The sequence below is a fragment of the Tinamus guttatus genome, unplaced genomic scaffold (genome assembly GCF_059628265.1).
Source record: "Tinamus guttatus ecotype Peru unplaced genomic scaffold, ASM5962826v1 Tinamus_guttatus_pri_ptg000447l, whole genome shotgun sequence".
NCBI classification, from domain to species: domain Eukaryota; kingdom Metazoa; phylum Chordata; class Aves; order Tinamiformes; family Tinamidae; genus Tinamus; species Tinamus guttatus.
The window spans coordinates 194,861-212,524 of NW_028288981.1; the positions used below are offsets into that span (position 1 = coordinate 194,861).

Genomic DNA, 17,664 nt, shown 5'->3' on the forward strand with positions numbered 1-17,664 from the left:
ATCTAACCCTGAGACTATGGATGCCACCACAAGGGATAAAGGCTAAAAGGAGGAGTGGCCAAGCGCTGAAAAACAGAGAATTATAGAATCATTCTGGTTTCAAAACACGGTCGAAATAATCGAGTGAAAACTAGAACCTCTGAAACCCAGGCAATGCTGTCAGGTGCAGCTCCACTGGAAAGCATTTTGACTCATCATGAAGGTCTCAACCAAGACTTGCCTTTGGCAGGAGAAGCCAAGAAGAGCTCTTGCAACATGTCCTACAGCAGCATAGGGTTACAGGAAGCCTTAAGGACTCTTGCTAAAAAACAAGTTATGCAATACGATACCTCCACCCTAGACGTATATATATACACTGATTAGATCCCCTCTCAGTCTTCCCTTCTTCAGGCTGAACAGACCCAGCTCCCTCAGCCTCAGATTGTCACAAAGCATGTTCCTACAGAGTTATGGACATGGGTATCACACTTGCCCCTCATCACTGCAATGTTTCATTGCATGCATTGACTAATGCCCCTTAGGCAACTCCATAGGTCCTTGATCCCTGTGTTCTTCTCAATTAAAGATAAAAGCACATCCTGAAACGTGGTTACCTGAGCACACCACACCAGCATCTTCTCCGTGGTTGCAGTTATGCTCTCCCCAGGCCTTGGCCCTGCACGTGGACAGGGCCTCTTCCGTTCCCGTGCAGTCCAGGTCATCCAGCCAGATGGGGCCAGATCCTTGGCCAAAGCGGGCCGAGCCGGGGGCGGACAGCGCTTTCCCGCAGCCCAGCTCCTGGCAAAGCACTCGCGCCTCCTCCAGGCCCCAGCCATCGTCGCAGACGCTGCCCCAGCGCTCCTCGTGCAGCACCTCCACTCTCCCCGAGCAGCGCCCGGAGCCGTTCACCACACGCACCTCGCTCGCCTCTGCAACAAACACACGTGAAAGGCTAAGGAGAGATGGTGGGCACCCATGTCTTCTCTTCCTCTTGTCCCCATGTTGATCAATGCTTTGAGCTCAACACCCTGTCACTGCAGAGTGTGTGGATCCTCTGAGAGGTGGTCACTGGACACCATGTCAAAGCCCTAACACCTCTGCACCCCCTGCCCCCATGGCAGGTGGAGCTCCGCTGGAAAGCATTTGGAGTCCACGTGGACATCTCAACCTGCACCTCCCCTTGCTCCCTTGGAGGGGGAACTCAAGAAGATCCTTCTCCTCTTGCCACATGCTCTGCTGTAGGTCGTGGCTGCAGGAAGCCTCCTAGGCACCAACATGGCTGTGCAAATGGGGAGCGGCTGAGAGTGAGGGCAAACTCAGACCCCAAATCCTTCTAGGTATCCATCCTCTTGTGCCCTGTACTCGTCCCAGAGAGAACCAAGAGCACAGCCATAACCTCTGTCTCCATTCTTGAGGAAGAAGGAGCATAGCTTGTGCTTTAGAGGTGTCCTCAGCCTGTACACCAGCCTCAATCCACTCACACCACCAGAACCTCACAGTCTCCCAAGCCCACCCAATGCAACAGAGTCCTGAGCGCCAGCTTTGCCCCAGGCCACCTCACCTGCGCACACCACACCAGCGTCTTCTCCGTGGTTGCAGTTATGCTCTCCCCAGGCCTTGGCCCTGCACGTGGACAGGGCCTCTTCGGTGCCCGTGCAGTCCAGGTCATCCAGCCAGATGGGGCCAGATCCTTGGCCAAAGCGGGCCGAGCCGGGGGCGGACAGCGCTTTCCCGCAGCCCAGCTCCTGGCAAAGCACTCGCGCCTCCTCCAGGCCCCAGCCATCGTCGCAGACGCTGCCCCAGCGCTCCTCGTGCAGCACCTCCACTCTGCCCGAGCAGCGCCCGGAGCCGTTCACCACACGCACCTCGCTCGCCTCTGCAAGAAACACATGGGCAAAGGCTAAGGAGAGATGGTGGGCACCCATGTCTTCTCTTCCTCTTGTCCCCATGTTGACCAATGCTTTGAGTTCAACACCCTGTCACTGCAGAGTGTGTGGTCCTCTGAGAGGTGGTCCCAGGACACCATGTCAAAGCCCTAACACCTCTGCTCCCCCTGGCGCCATGGCAGGTGGAGCTCTGCTGGAAAGCATTTGGAGTCAACATGGACATCTCAACATGCACCTCCCTTTACAATCTTGGAGGAGAAACTCAAGAAGATCCTTCTCCTCCTGCCACGTGCTCTGCTGTAGTTCATGGCTGCAGGAAGCCTCCTAGGCACCACAATGGCTGTGCAAATGGGGAGCAGCTGAGAGTGAGGGCAACCTCGGACCTCGGGACCATCTGGTTATCCATCCTGTTGTGCCCTATACTTGTTCTCGAGAGAACCGAGAACACCGCCCTAACCTCTGTCTCCAACCCAGAGCATTGAGAGGCATAGCTTGCGCTTCAGAGGTGTCCTGGGCCTGTGCACCAGCCCCAACCCACTCACACCACCAGAACCTCACAGTCTCCCATGCCCACCCAATGTAACAGAGTCCCGAGCACCAGCTTTGACCCAGGCCACCTCACCTGAGCACACCACGCCAGCATCTTCTCCATGGTTGCAGTTATGCTCTCCCCAGGCCTTGGCCCTGCACGTGGACAGGGCCTCTTCAGTTCCCGTGCAGTTGAGGTCATCCAGCCAGATGGGGCCAGATCCTTGGCCAAAGCGGGCCGAGCCGGGGGCGGACAGCGCTTTCCCGCAGCCCAGCTCCTGGCAAAGCACTCGCGCCTCCTCCAGGCCCCAGCCATCGTCGCAGACGCTGCCCCAGCGCTCCTCGTGCAGCACCTCCACTCTCCCCGAGCAGCGCCCGGAGCCGTTCACCACACGCACCTCGCTCGCCTCTGCAACAAACACACGTGCAAAGGCTAAGGAGAGATGGTGGATTCCCATGTCTTCTCTTCCTCTTGCCCCCAGGTTGACCAATGTGTTGAGCTCAACACCCTGTCACTGCAGAGTGCGTGGATCCTCTGAGAGGCGGTCACAGGACACCATGTCAAAACCCGAACACCTCTGCACCCCCTGGCACCATGGCAAGTGGAGCTCTGCTGGAAAGCATTTGGAGTCCACACGGACGTTTCAGCCCGCAGCTCCCTTTGCAAACTTGGAGGAGAAACTCAAGAAAAACCTTCGCCTCCTGCCACGTGCTCTGCTGTATCTGGTGGCTGCAGGAAGCTTCCTAGGAAACACAATGGCTGTGCAAATGGGGAGCAACTGAGAGAGAGGGCAAAATGGGACCCCAAATCCATCTCGTAATCCATCCTGTTGTACCCTGTACTTGTCCTCAAGAGAACCAAGAGCACAGCCATAGCCTCTATTCCAACCCAGAGCATCAAGGGGCCTAGCTTGCGCTTTAGAGGTGTCCTCAGCCTGTACACCAGCCTCAATCCACTCACACCACCAGAACGTCACAGTCTCCCAAGCCCACCCAATGCAACAGAGTCCTGAGCGCCAGCTTTGCCCCAGGCCACCTCACCTGCGCACACCACACCAGCGTCTTCTCCGTGGTTGCAGTTATGCTCTCCCCAGGCCTTGGCCCTGCACGTGGACAGGGCCTCTTCGGTGCCCGTGCAGTTGAGGTCATCCAGCCAGATGGGGCCAGATCCTTGGCCAAAGCGGGCCGAGCCGGGGGCAGACAGCGCTTTCCCGCAGCCCAGCTCCTGGCAAAGCACTCGCGCCTCCTCCAGGCCCCAGCCATCGTCGCAGACGCTGCCCCAGCGCTCCTCGTGCAGCACCTCCACTCTGCCCGAGCAGCGCCCGGAGCCATTCACCACACGCACCTCGCTCGCCTCTGCAACAAACACACGTGAAAGGCTAAGGAGAGATGGTGGGCACCCATGTCTTCTCTTCCTCTTGTCCCCATGTTGACCAATGCTTTGAGTTCAACACCCTGTCACTGCAGAGTGTGTGGTCCTCTGAGAGGTGGTCCCAGGACACCATGTCAAAGCCCTAACACCTCTGCTCCCCCTGGCGCCATGGCAGGTGGAACTCTGCTGGAAAGCATCTGGAGTCCACATGGACATCTCAGCCCACAATTCCCTTTGCAATCTTGGAGGAGACACTCAAGAAGATCCTTCTCCTCCTGCCACGTGCTCTGCTTTAGGTCGTGGCTGCAGGAAGCCTCCTAGGAACCACAAAGGCTGTGCAAATTAGGAGCAGTTGAGTGTGAGGGCAAACTGGGACCGCAGACCATCTGGTTATCCATCCCATTGTGCCCTGTACTTGTCCTCAAGAGAACCGAGAGCACAGCTGTAACCTCTGTCCCCAAACCAGAGCATAGAGAGGCATAGCTTGCGCTTTAGAGCTCCCCTGGGCTTGTGCACCAGCCCCGACCCACTCACACCACCAGAATCTCACAGTCTCCCATGCCCACCCAATGCAAGAGAGCTCTGAGCGCTAGCTTTGACCCATGCCACCTCACCTGAGCACACCACACCAGCATCTTCCCCGTGGTTGCAGTTATGCTCTCCCCAGGCCTTGGCCCTGCACGTGGACAGGGCCTCTTCGGTGCCTGTGCAGTTGAGGTCATCCAGCCAGATGGGGCCAGATCCTTGGCCAAAGCGGGCCGAGCCGGGGGCGGACAGCGCTTTCCCGCAGCCCAGCTCCTGGCAAAGCACTCGCGCCTCCTCCAGGCCCCAGCCATCGTCGCAGACGCTGCCCCAGCGCTCCTCGTGCAGCACCTCCACTCTGCCCGAGCAGCGCCCGGAGCCGTTCACCACACGCACCTCGCTCGCCTCTGCAAGAAACACATGTGCAAAGGCTAAGGAGAGCCGCTGGGCACCCGTGTCTGCTCTTCCTCTTGTCCCCATGTTGACCAATGCTTTGAGCTCAACATCCTGTCACTGCAGAGTGTGTGGATCCTCTGAGAGATGGTCAAGGACACCATGTCAAAGCCCTAACACTTCTACACCCCCTGGCACTATGTCAGGTGGAGCTCCGCTGGAAAGCATTTGGAGTACACATGGACATCTGAGCCCACACCTCCCTTTGTTCCCTTGGAGGAGAAACTCAAGAAGATCCTTCTCCTCTTTCCACGTGCTCTGCTGTAGGTTGTGGCTGCAGGAAGCGTCCTAGCCACCACAATGGCTGTGCAAATGGGGAGCAGCTGAGAGTGAGCGCTAACTCAGACCCCAAATCCTTCTAGGTATCCATGCTGCTGTGTCCTATACTTGTCCCGTAGAGAACCAAGAGCCCAGCCATAACCTCTGTCTCCAACCCAGAGCATTAAGAGGCATAGTTTGTGCTTTAGAGGTGTCCTCAGCCCATGCACCTGCCCCAAACCACTCAAGCCACCAGAACCTCACAGTCTCCCAAGCCCACCCAAAGCAACAGAGTCCCAAGCGCTAGCTTTGACCCAGGCCACCTCACCTGAGCACACCACACCAGCATCTTCTCTGTGGTTGCAGTTATGCTCTCCCCAGGCCTTGGCCCTGCACGTGGACAGGGCCTCTTCGGTGCCTGTGCAGTTGAGGTCATCCAGCCAGATGGGGCCAGATCCTTGGCCAAAGCGGGCCGAGCCGGGGGCGGACAGCGCTTTCCCGCAGCCCAGCTCCTGGCAAAGCACTCGCGCCTCCTCCAGGCCCCAGCCATCGTCGCAGACGCTGCCCCAGCGCTCCTCGTGCAGCACCTCCACTCTCCCCGAGCAGCGCCCGGAGCCGTTCACCACACGCACCTGTCTTGCCTCTGCAACAAACACACGTGCAAAGGCTAAGGAGAGATGGTGGGCACCCATGTCTGCTCTTCCTCTCGTCCCCATGTTGATCAATGCTTTGAGCTTAACACCCTGTCACTGCAGAGTGTGTGGATCCTCTGAGAGGCGGTCACAGGACACCATGTCAAAGCCCTAACACCTCTGCACCCCCTGGCCCCCATGGCAGGTGGAGCTCCGCTGGAAAGCATTTGGAGTCCACATGGACATCTCAACCTGCACCTCCCCTTGCTCCCTTGGAGGGGGAACTCAAGAAGATCCTTCTCCTCTTGCCACAGGCTCTGCTGTAGGTCGTGGCTGCAGGAAGCCTCCTAGGCACCAACATGGCTGTGCAAATGGGGAGCGGCTGAGAGTGAGGGCAAACTCAGACCCCAAATCCTTCTAGGTATCCATCCTCTTGTGCCCTGTACTCGTCCCAGAGAGAACCAAGAGCACAGCCATAACCTCTGTCTCCATTCTTGAGGAACAAGGAGCATAGCTTGTGCTTTAGAGGTGTCCTCAGCCTGTACACCAGCCTCAATCCAATCACACCACCAGAACCTCACAGTCTCCCAAGCCCACCCAATGCAACAGAGTCCTGAGCGCCAGCTTTGCCCCAGGCCACCTCACCTGCGCACACCACACCAGCATCTTCTCCGTGGTTGCAGTTATGCTCTCCCCAGGCCTTGGCCCTGCACGTGGACAGGGCCTCTTCAGTTCCCGTGCAGTTGAGGTCATCCAGCCAGATGGGGCCAGATCCTTGGCCAAAGCGGGCCGAGCCGGGGGCGGACAGCGCTTTCCCGCAGCCCAGCTCCTGGCAAAGCACTCGCGCCTCCTCCAGACCCCAGCCATCGTCGCAGACGCTGCCCCAGCGCTCCTCGTGCAGCACCTCCACTCTCCCCGAGCAGCGCCCGGAGCCGTTCACCACACGCACCTGTCTTGCCTCTGCAACAAACACACGTGCAAAGGCTAAGGAGAGATGGTGGGCACCCATGTCTTCTCTTCCTCTTGTCCCCATGTTGACCAATGCTTTGAGCTCAACATCCTGTCACTGCAGAGTGTGTGGATCCTCTGAGAGGTGGTCACTGGACACCATGTCAAAGCCCTAACACCTCTGCACCCCCTGGCACCATGGCAGGTGGAGCTCTGCTGGAAAGCATCTGGAGTCCACATGGACATTTCAGCCTGCACCTCCCTTTGCAATCTTGGAGGAGAAACTGAAGAAGAACCTTCTCCTCCTGCCACGTGGTCTACTGTAGGTCGTGGCTGCAGGAAGCCTCCTAGGAGCCACAAAGGCTGTGCAAATTAGGAGCAGTTGAGTGTGAGGGCAAACTGGGACCCCAGACCATCTGGTTATCCATCCCATTGTGCCCTGTACTTGTCCTCAAGAGAACCGAGAGCACAGCCGTAACCTCTGTCCCCAAACCAGAGCATAGAGAGGCATAGCTCGCGCTTTAGAGCTCCCTTGGGCTTGTGCACCATCCCCGACCCACTCACACCACCAGAATCTCACAGTCTCCCATGCCCACCCAATGCAAGAGAGCTCTGAGCGCCAGCTTTGACCCAGGCCACCTCACCTGAGCACACCACACCAGCATCTTCCCCGTGGTTGCAGTTATGCTCTCCCCAGGCCTTGGCCCTGCACGTGGACAGGGCCTCTTCGGTGCCCGTGCAGTCCAGGTCATCCAGCCAGATGGGGCCAGATCCTTGGCCAAAGCGGGCCGAGCCGGGGGCGGACAGCGCTTTCCCGCAGCCCAGCTCCTGGCAAAGCACTCGCGCCTCCTCCAGGCCCCAGCCATCGTCGCAGACGCTGCCCCAGCGCTCCTCGTGTAGCACCTCCACTCTGCCCGAGCAGCGCCCGGAGCCGTTCACCACACGCACCTCGCTCGCCTCTGCAACAAACACATGTGCAAAATGGAACAAGATTCGCTGGACACCAATGTTTCCTTCTTCCTCTTGCCTCTGTGTTGCCCACTTCAGTCCTCCTATCACCAGGGATGAATGACAGCTACCAAATGACCAGGAACTTTCCATGAAATACACTCAACCTTGAAGATTGACTGCATAGTTGGCAATTCTGAGAAACTTTCATGTTGGAAGGGACCTTTAGAGATCCTGTAGTCACAGCCCTCTGCACTCCCAAGCCACCTGGAGCATGTGGCACAGAATTGTGTCCAAGCTGGTTTTCAATAACTGCAGAGAAGGAGGCTTCATAAGCTCTCCTGGAAACCTGTTCCAGGGCTCCGTCACTGTTAACGCATTTGTCCCTAAGTTCCTATGGAACTTTTGGCGCTTCAGTGTTTGGCCATTTCCCCTAATCCTGGCAGTGGCCACCACTGAAAAGAGGCCGGCCTCATCCTCCTGACCCCCACCCTTGACATACTTATATACATTGATTAGATCCCCTCTCAGCCTTCTCTTCTTCAGGCTGAACAGGCCCAGCACCCTCAGCCTCAAATTGTCACAAAGCATGTTCCTGCAGAGCTATGGCTTGAGTATCATACTCGCCCTTCATCAGCTCAGTTTTCATTGCACACATAGACTAATGTCCCTTAGGCAGCTCCATAGATCCTTGATCCCTCGATTCTTAGCAATTCAAGACAAATGCAAGTCCTGAAATACGGTTACCTGAGCACACCACCCCAGCATCTTCTCCGTGGTTGCAGTTATGCTCTCCCCAGGCCTTGGCCCTGCACGTGGACAGGGCCTCTTCGGTGCCTGTGCAGTTGAGGTCATCCAGCCAGATGGGGCCAGATCCTTGGCCAAAGCGGGCCGAGCCGGGGGCGGACAGCGCTTTCCCGCAGCCCAGCTCCTGGCAAAGCACTCGCGCCTCCTCCAGGCCCCAGCCATCGTCGCAGACGCTGCCCCAGCGCTCCTCGTGCAGCACCTCCACTCTCCCCGAGCAGCGCCCGGAGCCGTTCACCACACGCACCTCGCTCGCCTCTGCAACAAACACACGTGCAAAGGCTAAGGAGAGATGCTGGGCACCCATGTCTTCTCTTCCTCTTGTCCCCATGTTGACCAATGCTTTGAGCTCAACACCCTTTTACTGCAGAGTGTGTGGATACTCTGAGAGGTGGTCACAGGACACCATGTCAAAGCACTAACACCTCTGCACCCGCTGGCACCATGGCAGGTGGAGCTCTGCTGGAAAGCATCTGGAGTCCACATGGACATTTCAGCCTGCACCTCCCTTTGCAATCTTGGAGGAGAAACTGAAGAAGAACCTTCTCCTCCTGCCACATGCTCTGCTGTAAGTCGTGGCTGCAGGAAACCTCTTAGGCACCATAAATGCTGTGCAAATGGGGATCAGCTGAGTGTGAGGGTAAACTCGGATCCCAGGACCATCTGGTTATCCATCCCATTGTGCCCTGTACTTGTCCTTGAGAGAATCAAGAGAACATCCCTAACCTCTGTCCCCAACCCAGAGCATTGAGAGACATAGCTTGCACTTTAGAGGTGCCCTCAGCCTACGCTCCAGCCCCGATCCACTCACACCACCAGAACCTCACAGTTTCCCATGCCCACGCAATGCAAGAGAGCTCTGAGCGCTAGCTTTGACCCAGGCCACCTCACCTGAGCACACCACACCAGCATCTTCTCCGTGGTTGCAGTTATGCTCTCCCCAAGCCTTGGCCCTGCACGTGGACAGGGCCTCTTCGGTGCCCGTGCAGTTGAGGTCATCCAGCCAGATGGGGCCAGATCCTTGGCCAAAGCGGGCCGAGCCGGGGGCAGACAGCGCTTTCCCGCAGCCCAGCTCCTGGCAAAGCACTCGCGCCTCCTCCAGGCCCCAGCCATCGTCGCAGACGCTGCCCCAGCGCTCCTCGTGCAGCACCTCCACTCTGCCCGAGCAGCGCCCGGAGCCGTTCACCACACGCACCTCGCTCGCCTCTGCAACAAACACATGGGCAAAGGCTAAGGAGAGATGGTGGGCACCCATGTCTTCTCTTCCTCTTGTCCCCATGTTGACCAATGATTTAAGTTCGACACCCTGTCACTGCAGAGTGTGTGGTCCTCTGAGAGGTGGTCCCAGGACACCATGTCAAAGCCCTAACACCTCTGCTCCCCCTGGCGCCATGGTAGGTGAAGCTCTGCTGGAAAGCATTTGGAGTCCACATGGACATCTCAACATGCACCTCCCTTTACAATCTTGGAGGAGAAACTCAAGAAGATCCTTCTCCTCCTGCCACGTGCTCTGCTGTAGTTCATGGCTGCAGGAAGCCTCCTAGGCACCACAATGGCTGTGCAAATGGGGAGCAGCTGAGAGTGAGGGCAACCTCGGACCTCGGGACCATCTGGTTATCCATCCTGTTGTGCCCTATACTTGTTCTCGAGAGAACCGAGAACACCGCCCTAACCTCTGTCTCCAACCCAGGGCATTGAGAGGCATAGCTTGCGCTTTAGAGGTGCCCTGGGCCTGTGCACCAGCCCCGATCCACTCACACCACCAGAACCTCGCAGTCTCCCATGCCCACCCAATGCAACAGAGTCTCGAGCACTAGCTTTGACCCAGGCCACCTCACCTGAGCACACCACGCCAGCATCTTCTCCGTGGTTGCAGTTATGCTCTCCCCAGGCCTTGGCCCTGCACGTGGACAGGGCCTCTTCGGTGCCCGTGCAGTTGAGGTCATCCAGCCAGATGGGGCCAGATCCTTGGCCAAAGCGGGCCGAGCCGGGGGCGGACAGCGCTTTCCCGCAGCCCAGCTCCTGGCAAAGCACTCGCGCCTCCTCCAGGCCCCAGCCATCGTCGCAGACGCTGCCCCAGCGCTCCTCGTGCAGCACCTCCACTCTCCCCGAGCAGCGCCCGGAGCCGTTCACCACACGCACCTCGCTCGCCTCTGCAACAAACACATGTGCAAAGGCTAAGGAGAGATGGTGGGCACCCATGTCTTCTCCTCCTCTTGTCCCCATGTTGACCAATGCTTTGAATTCAACACCCTGTCACTGCAGAGTGTGTGGATCCTCTGAGAGGCGGTCACAGTACACCATGTCAAAGCCCTAGCAGCTCTGCACCCCCTGGCACCATGGCGGGTGGAACTCTGCTGGAAAGCATCTGGAGTCCACATGGACATCTCAGCCCACACCTCTCTTTGCAATCTTGGAGGAGAAACTCAAGAAGAACCTTCTCCTCCTGCCACGTGCTCTGCTGTTAGTCGTGGCTGCAGGAAACCTCTTAGGCACCACAAATGCTGTGCAAATGGGGATCAGCTGAGTGTGAGGGTAAACTCGGATCCCAGGACCATCTGGTTATCCATCCCATTGTGCGCTGTACTTGTCCTCGAGAGAATCGACAGAACAGCCCTAACATCTATCCCCAATCCAGAGCATTGAGAGACATAGCTTGCACTTTAGAGGTGCCCTCAGCCTACGCTCCAGCCCTGATCCACTCACACCACCAGAACCTCACAGTTTCCCATGCCCACGCAATGCAAGAGAGCTCTGAGCGCTAGCTTTGACCCAGGCCACCTCACCTGAGCACACCACGCCAGCATCTTCCCCGTGGTTGCAGTTATGCTCTCCCCAGGCCTTGGCCCTGCACGTGGACAGGGCCTCTTCGGTGCCTGTGCAGTTGAGGTCATCCAGCCAGATGGGGCCAGATCCTTGGCCAAAGCGGGCCGAGCCGGGGGCGGACAGCGCTTTCCCGCAGCCCAGCTCCTGGCAAAGCACTCGCGCCTCCTCCAGGCCCCAGCCATCGTCGCAGACGCTGCCCCAGCGCTCCTCGTGCAGCACCTCCACTCTCCCCGAGCAGCGCCCGGAGCCGTTCACCACACGCACCTCGCTCGCCTCTGCAACAAACACACGTGCAAAATGGAACAAGACCCACTGGATACTGAACTTCTTCCTCTTGCCTCTGTGTTGCCCACTTCAGCCCTCCTAACACCAGGGAAGAATGTCTTCTGCCAAATGACCAGGAGCTTTCCATGAAATACACTCAACCTTGAAGACTGACTCAATAGCTGGCAATTCCTAGAAACCTTCATGTTGGAAGGGACCTTTAGAGATCATGTAGTCCCAGCTCTCTGCAGTCCCAGGTCTCCTGGAGCATGTGGCACAGAATTGTGTCCCAGCTGGTTTTGAATAACTGCAGATAATGAGGCTTCATAACCTCTCCTGGAAACCTGTTCCAGGGCTCTGTCACCCTCACTGTGAATACATTTGTCCCTAAGTTCCTATGGAACTTTGGAGCTTCATTATTTGGCCATTTTCTCTAGTCCTAGAGGTGGACAGCACGGAAAAGAGGCCGGCCTCATCCTCCTGACCTCCATCCTTGATGTTTTTATATACATTGATTAGACCCCCTCTCAGCCTTCTCTTCTTCAGGCTGAACAGGCCCAGCACCCTCAGCCTCAAATTGTCACAAAGCATGTTCCTGCAGAGCTATGGACTTGGGTATCACACTTGCCCTTCATCACTGCAGGTTTCATTGCATACATTGACTAATGCCCCTTAGGCAGCTACATACGTCCTTCATCCTTCATTTCTCAGCAATCAAAGACAAAAGCAAGTCCTGAAACGGGGTTACCTGAGCACACCACGCCAGCATCTTCTCCGTGGTTGCAGTTATGCTCTCCCCAGGCCTTGGCCCTGCACGTGGACAGGGCCTCTTCGGTGCCTGTGCAGTCCAGGTCATCCAGCCAGATGGGGCCAGATCCTTGGCCAAAGCGGGCCGAGCCGGGGGCGGACAGCGCTTTCCCGCAGCCCAGCTCCTGGCAAAGCACTCGCGCCTCCTCCAGGCCCCAGCCATCGTCGCAGACGCTGCCCCAGCGCTCCTCGTGCAGCACCTCCACTCTGCCCGAGCAGCGCCCGGAGCCGTTCACCACACGCACCTGTCTTGCCTCTGCAACAAACACATGTGCAAAGGCTAAGGAGAGATGGTGGGCACCCATGTCTTCTCTTCCTCTTGTCCCCATGTTGATCAATGCTTTGAGCTCAACACCCTGTCACTGCAGAGTGTGTGGATCCTCTGAGAGGCGGTCACAGGACACCATGTCAAAGCCCTAACACTTCTGCACCCCCTGGCACCATGGCAGGTGGAGCTCTGCTGGAAAGCATCTGGAGTCCACATGGACATTTCAGCCTGCACCTCCCTTTGCAATCTTGGAGGAGAAACTGAAGAAGAACCTTCTCCTCCTGCCACGTGCTCTGCTGTAGGTCGTGGCTGCAGGAAGCCTCCTAGGAACCACAAAGGCTGTGCAAATTAGGAGCAGTTGAGTGTGAGGGCAAACTGGGACCCCAAATCCATCTCGTAATCCATCCCGTTGTACCCTGTACTTGTCCTCAAGAGAACCGAGAGCACAGCTGTAACCTCTGTCCCCAAACCAGAGCATAGAGAGGCATAGCTTGCGCTTTACAGCTCCCCTGGGCTTGTGCATGCCCACCCAAAGCAACAGAGTCCTGAGGGCTAGCTTTGACCCAGACCACCTCACCTGAGCACACCACGCCAGCATCTTCTCCGTGGTTGCAGTTATGCTCTCCCCAGGCCTTGGCCCTGCACGTGGACAGGGCCTCTTCAGTTCCCGTGCAGTTGAGGTCATCCAGCCAGATGGGGCCAGATCCTTGGCCAAAGCGGGCCGAGCCGGGGGCGGACAGCGCTTTCCCGCAGCCCAGCTCCTGGCAAAGCACTCGCGCCTCCTCCAGGCCCCAGCCATCGTCGCAGACGCTGCCCCAGCGCTCCTCGTGCAGCACCTCCACTCTCCCCGAGCAGCGCCCGGAGCCGTTCACCACACGCACCTCGCTCGCCTCTGCAACAAACACACGTGCAAAATGGAACAAGAACCACAGAACACCCATTTTTCCTTCTTCCACTTGCCCCCTTATTGCCCACTTGAGTCCTCGTAACAGCAGGAACGAATGACAGCTGCCAAATGACCAGGAGCTTTCCGTGAAATACACTCAGCCCTGAAAACTGGCGCAATAGCTGCCAATTCCTAGAAACCTTCATGTTGGAAGGGACCTTTAGAGATCCTGTAGTCCCAGTTCTCTGCATTCCCAGGCAACCTGGAGATTGTGGCACAGAATTGTGTCCCAGCCGGTTTTGAATAACTCCAGAGAAGGAGGCTTCATAACCTCTCCTGGAAACCTGTTCCAGGGCTCTGTCACCCTCACTGTTAAAGCATTTTTTCCTAAGTTCCTGTGGAACTTTTGTCGCTTCAGTGTTTGGCCATTTCCTCTAGTCCTAGAAGTGACCACCACTGAAAAGAGGCCGGCCTCATCTTTCTTACCCCCATCCTTGACACATTTACAGACACTGATTAGATTCATCTCAACCTTCTCTTCTTCAGGCTGAACAGACCCACCTCCCTCAGCCTCAAGTTGTCACTAAGCATGTTCCTGCAGAGCTATGGACTTGAGTATCATACTCGCCCTTCATCACCTCAGTTTTCATTGCACACATAGACTAATGTCCCTTAGGCAGCTCCATAGGTCCTTGATCCCTCGTTTCTTAGCAATTCAAGACAAATGCAACTCCTGAAACGGGGTTACCTGAGCACACCACCCCAGCGTCTTCTCCATGGTTGCAGTTATGCTCTCCCCAGGCCTTGGCCCTGCACGTGGACAGGGCCTCTTCGGTACCCGTGCAGTTGAGGTCATCCAGCCAGATGGGGCCAGATCCTTGGCCAAAGCGGGCCGAGCCGGGGGCGGACAGCGCTTTCCCGCAGCCCAGCTCCTGGCAAAGCACTCGCGCCTCCTCCAGGCCCCAGCCATCGTCGCAGACGCTGCCCCAGCGCTCCTCGTGCAGCACCTCCACTCTGCCCGAGCAGCGCCCGGAGCCGTTCACCACACGCACCTCGCTCGCCTCTGCAACAAACACACGTGCAAAATGGAACAAGATTCGCTGGACACCAATGTTTCCTTCTTCCTCTTGCCTCTGTGTTGCCCACTTCAGTCCTCCTAACACTAGGGACAAATCACTCTTGACAAATGACCAGGAGATTTCCCTGAAATATACTCAACCTTGAAGACTGACTCCATAGCTGGCAATTCCTAGAAACCTTCATGTTGGAAGGGAGCTTTAGAGATCCTGTAGTCCCACCCCTCTGCAGTCCCAGGTCTCCTGGAGCATGTGGCACAGAATTGTGTCCAAGCTGCTTTTGAATAACTCCAGAGAAGGAGGCTTCATAAGCTCTCCTGGAAACCTGTTCCAGGGCTCCATCACCCTCACTGTTAATACGTTTTTCCATAAGTTCCTCTGAAACTTTTGGAGCTTCATCGTTTGGCCATTTCCTCTAGTCCTAGAAGTGGCCACCACAGAAAAGAGGTCCATCCTTGACTTTGTGTTTATATACACTGATTAGATCCCATCTCAGCTTTCTCTTCCTTAGGCTGAATAGACCCAGCTCCCTCAGCCTCAAATTGTCTCAAAGCACGTTCCTGCAGAGCTATGGACTTGAGTATCCCCCTTGCCCTTCATCACTGCAGGTTTCATTGCATGCATTGACTAATGCCCCTTAGGCAGCTCCATAGGTCCATGATTCTTGAGTTCTTCTCAATTAAAGAGAAAAGCAAGTCCCGAAATGGGGTTACCTGAGCACACCACGCCAGCATCTTCTCCGTGGTTGCAGTTATGCTCTCCCCAGGCCTTGGCCCTGCACGTGGACAGGGCCTCTTCGGTGCCCGTGCAGTCCAGGTCATCCAGCCAGATGGGGCCAGATCCTTGGCCAAAGCGGGCCGAGCCGGGGGCGGACAGCGCTTTCCCGCAGCCCAGCTCCTGGCAAAGCACTCGCGCCTCCTCCAGGCCCCAGCCATCGTCGCAGACGCTGCCCCAGCGCTCCTCGTGCAGCACCTCCACTCTCCCCGAGCAGCGCCCGGAGCCGTTCACCACACGCACCTCTCTTGCCTCTGCAACAAACACACGTACAAAGGCTAAGGAGAGACGGTGGGCACCCATGTCTTCTCTTCCTCTTGTCCCCATGTTGTTCAATGCTTTGAGCTCAACACCCTCTCACTGCAGAGTGCGTGGATCCTCTGAGAGGTGGTCAAAGGACACCATGTCAAAACCTGAACACCTCTGCACCCCCTGGCACCATGGCGGGTGGAGCTCTGCTGGAAAGCATCTGGAGTCCACATGGACATCTCAGCCCACACCTCTCTTTGCAATCTTGGAGGAGAAGCTCAAGAAGTACCTTCTCCTCCTGCCACGTGCTCTGCTGTAAGTCGTGGCTGCAGGAAACCTCTTGGGCACCACAAATGCTGTGCAAATGGGGATCAGCTGAGAGTGAGGGTAAACTCGGATCCCAGGACCATCAGGTTATCCATCCTGTTGTGCCCTATACTTGTTCTCGAGAGAACCGAGAACACCGCCCTAACCTCTGTCTCCAACCCAGGGCATTGAGAGGCATAGCTTGCGCTTTAGAGGTGCCCTGGGCCTGTGCACCAGCCCCGATCCACTCACACCACCAGAACCTCGCAGTCTCCCATGCCCACCCAATGCAACAGAGTCTCGAGCACTAGCTTTGACCCAGGTCACCTCACCTGAGCACACCACACCAGCATCTTCTCCGTGGTTGCAGTTATGCTCTCCCCAGGCCTTGGCCCTGCACGTGGACAGGGCCTCTTCGGTGCCCGTGCAGTTGAGGTCATCCAGCCAGATGGGGCCAGATCCTTGGCCAAAGCGGGCCGAGCCGGGGGCGGACAGCGCTTTCCCGCAGCCCAGCTCCTGGCAAAGCACTCGCGCCTCCTCCAGGCCCCAGCCATCGTCGCAGACGCTGCCCCAGTGCTCCTCGTGCAGCACCTCCACTCTCCCCGAGCAGCGCCCGGAGCCGTTCACCACACGCACCTCGCTCGCCTCTGCAACAAACACACGAGCAAAGGCTAAGGAGAGATGGTGGGCACCCATGTCTTCTCTTCCTCTTGTCCCCATGTTGACCAATGCTTTCAGCTCAACACCCTGTCACTGCAGAGTGTGTGGTCCTCTGAGAGGTGGTCACAGGACACCATGTCAAAACCCGAACACCTCTGCTCCCCCTGGCACCATGGCAAGTGGAGCTCTGCTGGAAAGCATTTGGAGTCCACACGGACGTTTCAGCCCGCAGCTCCCTTTGCAATCTTGGAGGAGAAACTCAAGAAAAACCTTCGCCTCCTGCCACGTGCTCTGCTGTATCTGGTAGCTGCAGGAAGCTTCCTAAGAAACACAATGGCTGTGCAAATGGGGAGCAACTGAGAGAGAGGGCAAAATGGGACCCCAAATCCATCTCCTAATCCATCCTGTTGTACCCTGTACTTGTCCTCAAGAGAACCAAGAGCACAGCCATAGCCTCTATTCCAACCCAGAGCATCAAGGGGCATAGCTTGCGCTTTAGAGGTGTCCTCAGCCCATGCACCAGCCCCTAGCTTGCGCTTTAGAGGTGTCCTCAGCCCGTGCACCAGCCCCAACCCACTCACACCACCAGAACCTCACAGTCTCCCATGCCCACCCAATGCAACAGAGTCTCGAGCACTAGCTTTGACCCAGGCCACCTCACCTGAGCACACCACGCCAGCATCTTCCCCGTGGTTGCAGTTATGCTCTCCCCAGGTCTTGGCTCTGCACGTGGACAGGGCCTGTTCAGTTCCCGTGCAGTTGAGGTCATCCAGCCAGATGGGGCCAGATCCTTGGCCAAAGCGGGCCGAGCCGGGGGCGGACAGCGCTTTCCCGCAGCCCAGCTCCTGGCAAAGCACTCGCGCCTCCTCCAGGCCCCAGCCATCGTCGCAGACGCTGCCCCAGCGCTCCTCGTGCAGCACCTCCACTCTCCCCGAGCAGCGCCCGGAGCCGTTCACCACACGCACCTGTCTTGCCTCTGCAACAAACACACGTGCAAAGGCTAAGGAGAGCTGCTGGGCACCCATGTCTGCTCTTCCTCTTGTCCCCATGTTGACCAATGATTTAAGTTCAACACCCTGTCACTGCAGAGTGTGTGGATCCTCTGAGAGGTGGTCACAGGACACCATGTCAAAGCCCTAGCAGCTCTGCACCCCCTGGCACCATGGCAGGTGGAGCTCTGCTGGAAAGCATTTGGAGTCCACATGGACATCTCAGCCC

At 57.2% G+C, this 17,664-nt stretch overlaps 1 protein-coding gene across 1 annotated transcript in view; it reads right to left on the reverse strand.

The window, feature by feature from the left end:
- LOC148593155 (uncharacterized) overlaps positions 1-17,664 on the reverse strand; it is a gene marked incomplete at its 5' end in the record, with an annotated part of 45,518 nt that overhangs the window by 16,086 nt on the left and 11,768 nt on the right. Inside the window, 18 exon segments of the mRNA XM_088532020.1 lie at positions 594-908; positions 1,541-1,855; positions 2,488-2,802; positions 3,435-3,749; positions 4,380-4,694; positions 5,327-5,641; positions 6,276-6,614; positions 7,223-7,537; positions 8,274-8,588; positions 9,222-9,536; positions 10,169-10,507; positions 11,117-11,431; positions 12,169-12,507; positions 13,073-13,387; positions 14,130-14,444; positions 15,171-15,485; positions 16,119-16,422; positions 17,070-17,422. Coding sequence (XP_088388146.1) covers positions 594-908; positions 1,541-1,855; positions 2,488-2,802; positions 3,435-3,749; positions 4,380-4,694; positions 5,327-5,641; positions 6,276-6,614; positions 7,223-7,537; positions 8,274-8,588; positions 9,222-9,536; positions 10,169-10,507; positions 11,117-11,431; positions 12,169-12,507; positions 13,073-13,387; positions 14,130-14,444; positions 15,171-15,485; positions 16,119-16,422; positions 17,070-17,422 — 5,769 coding nt within the window.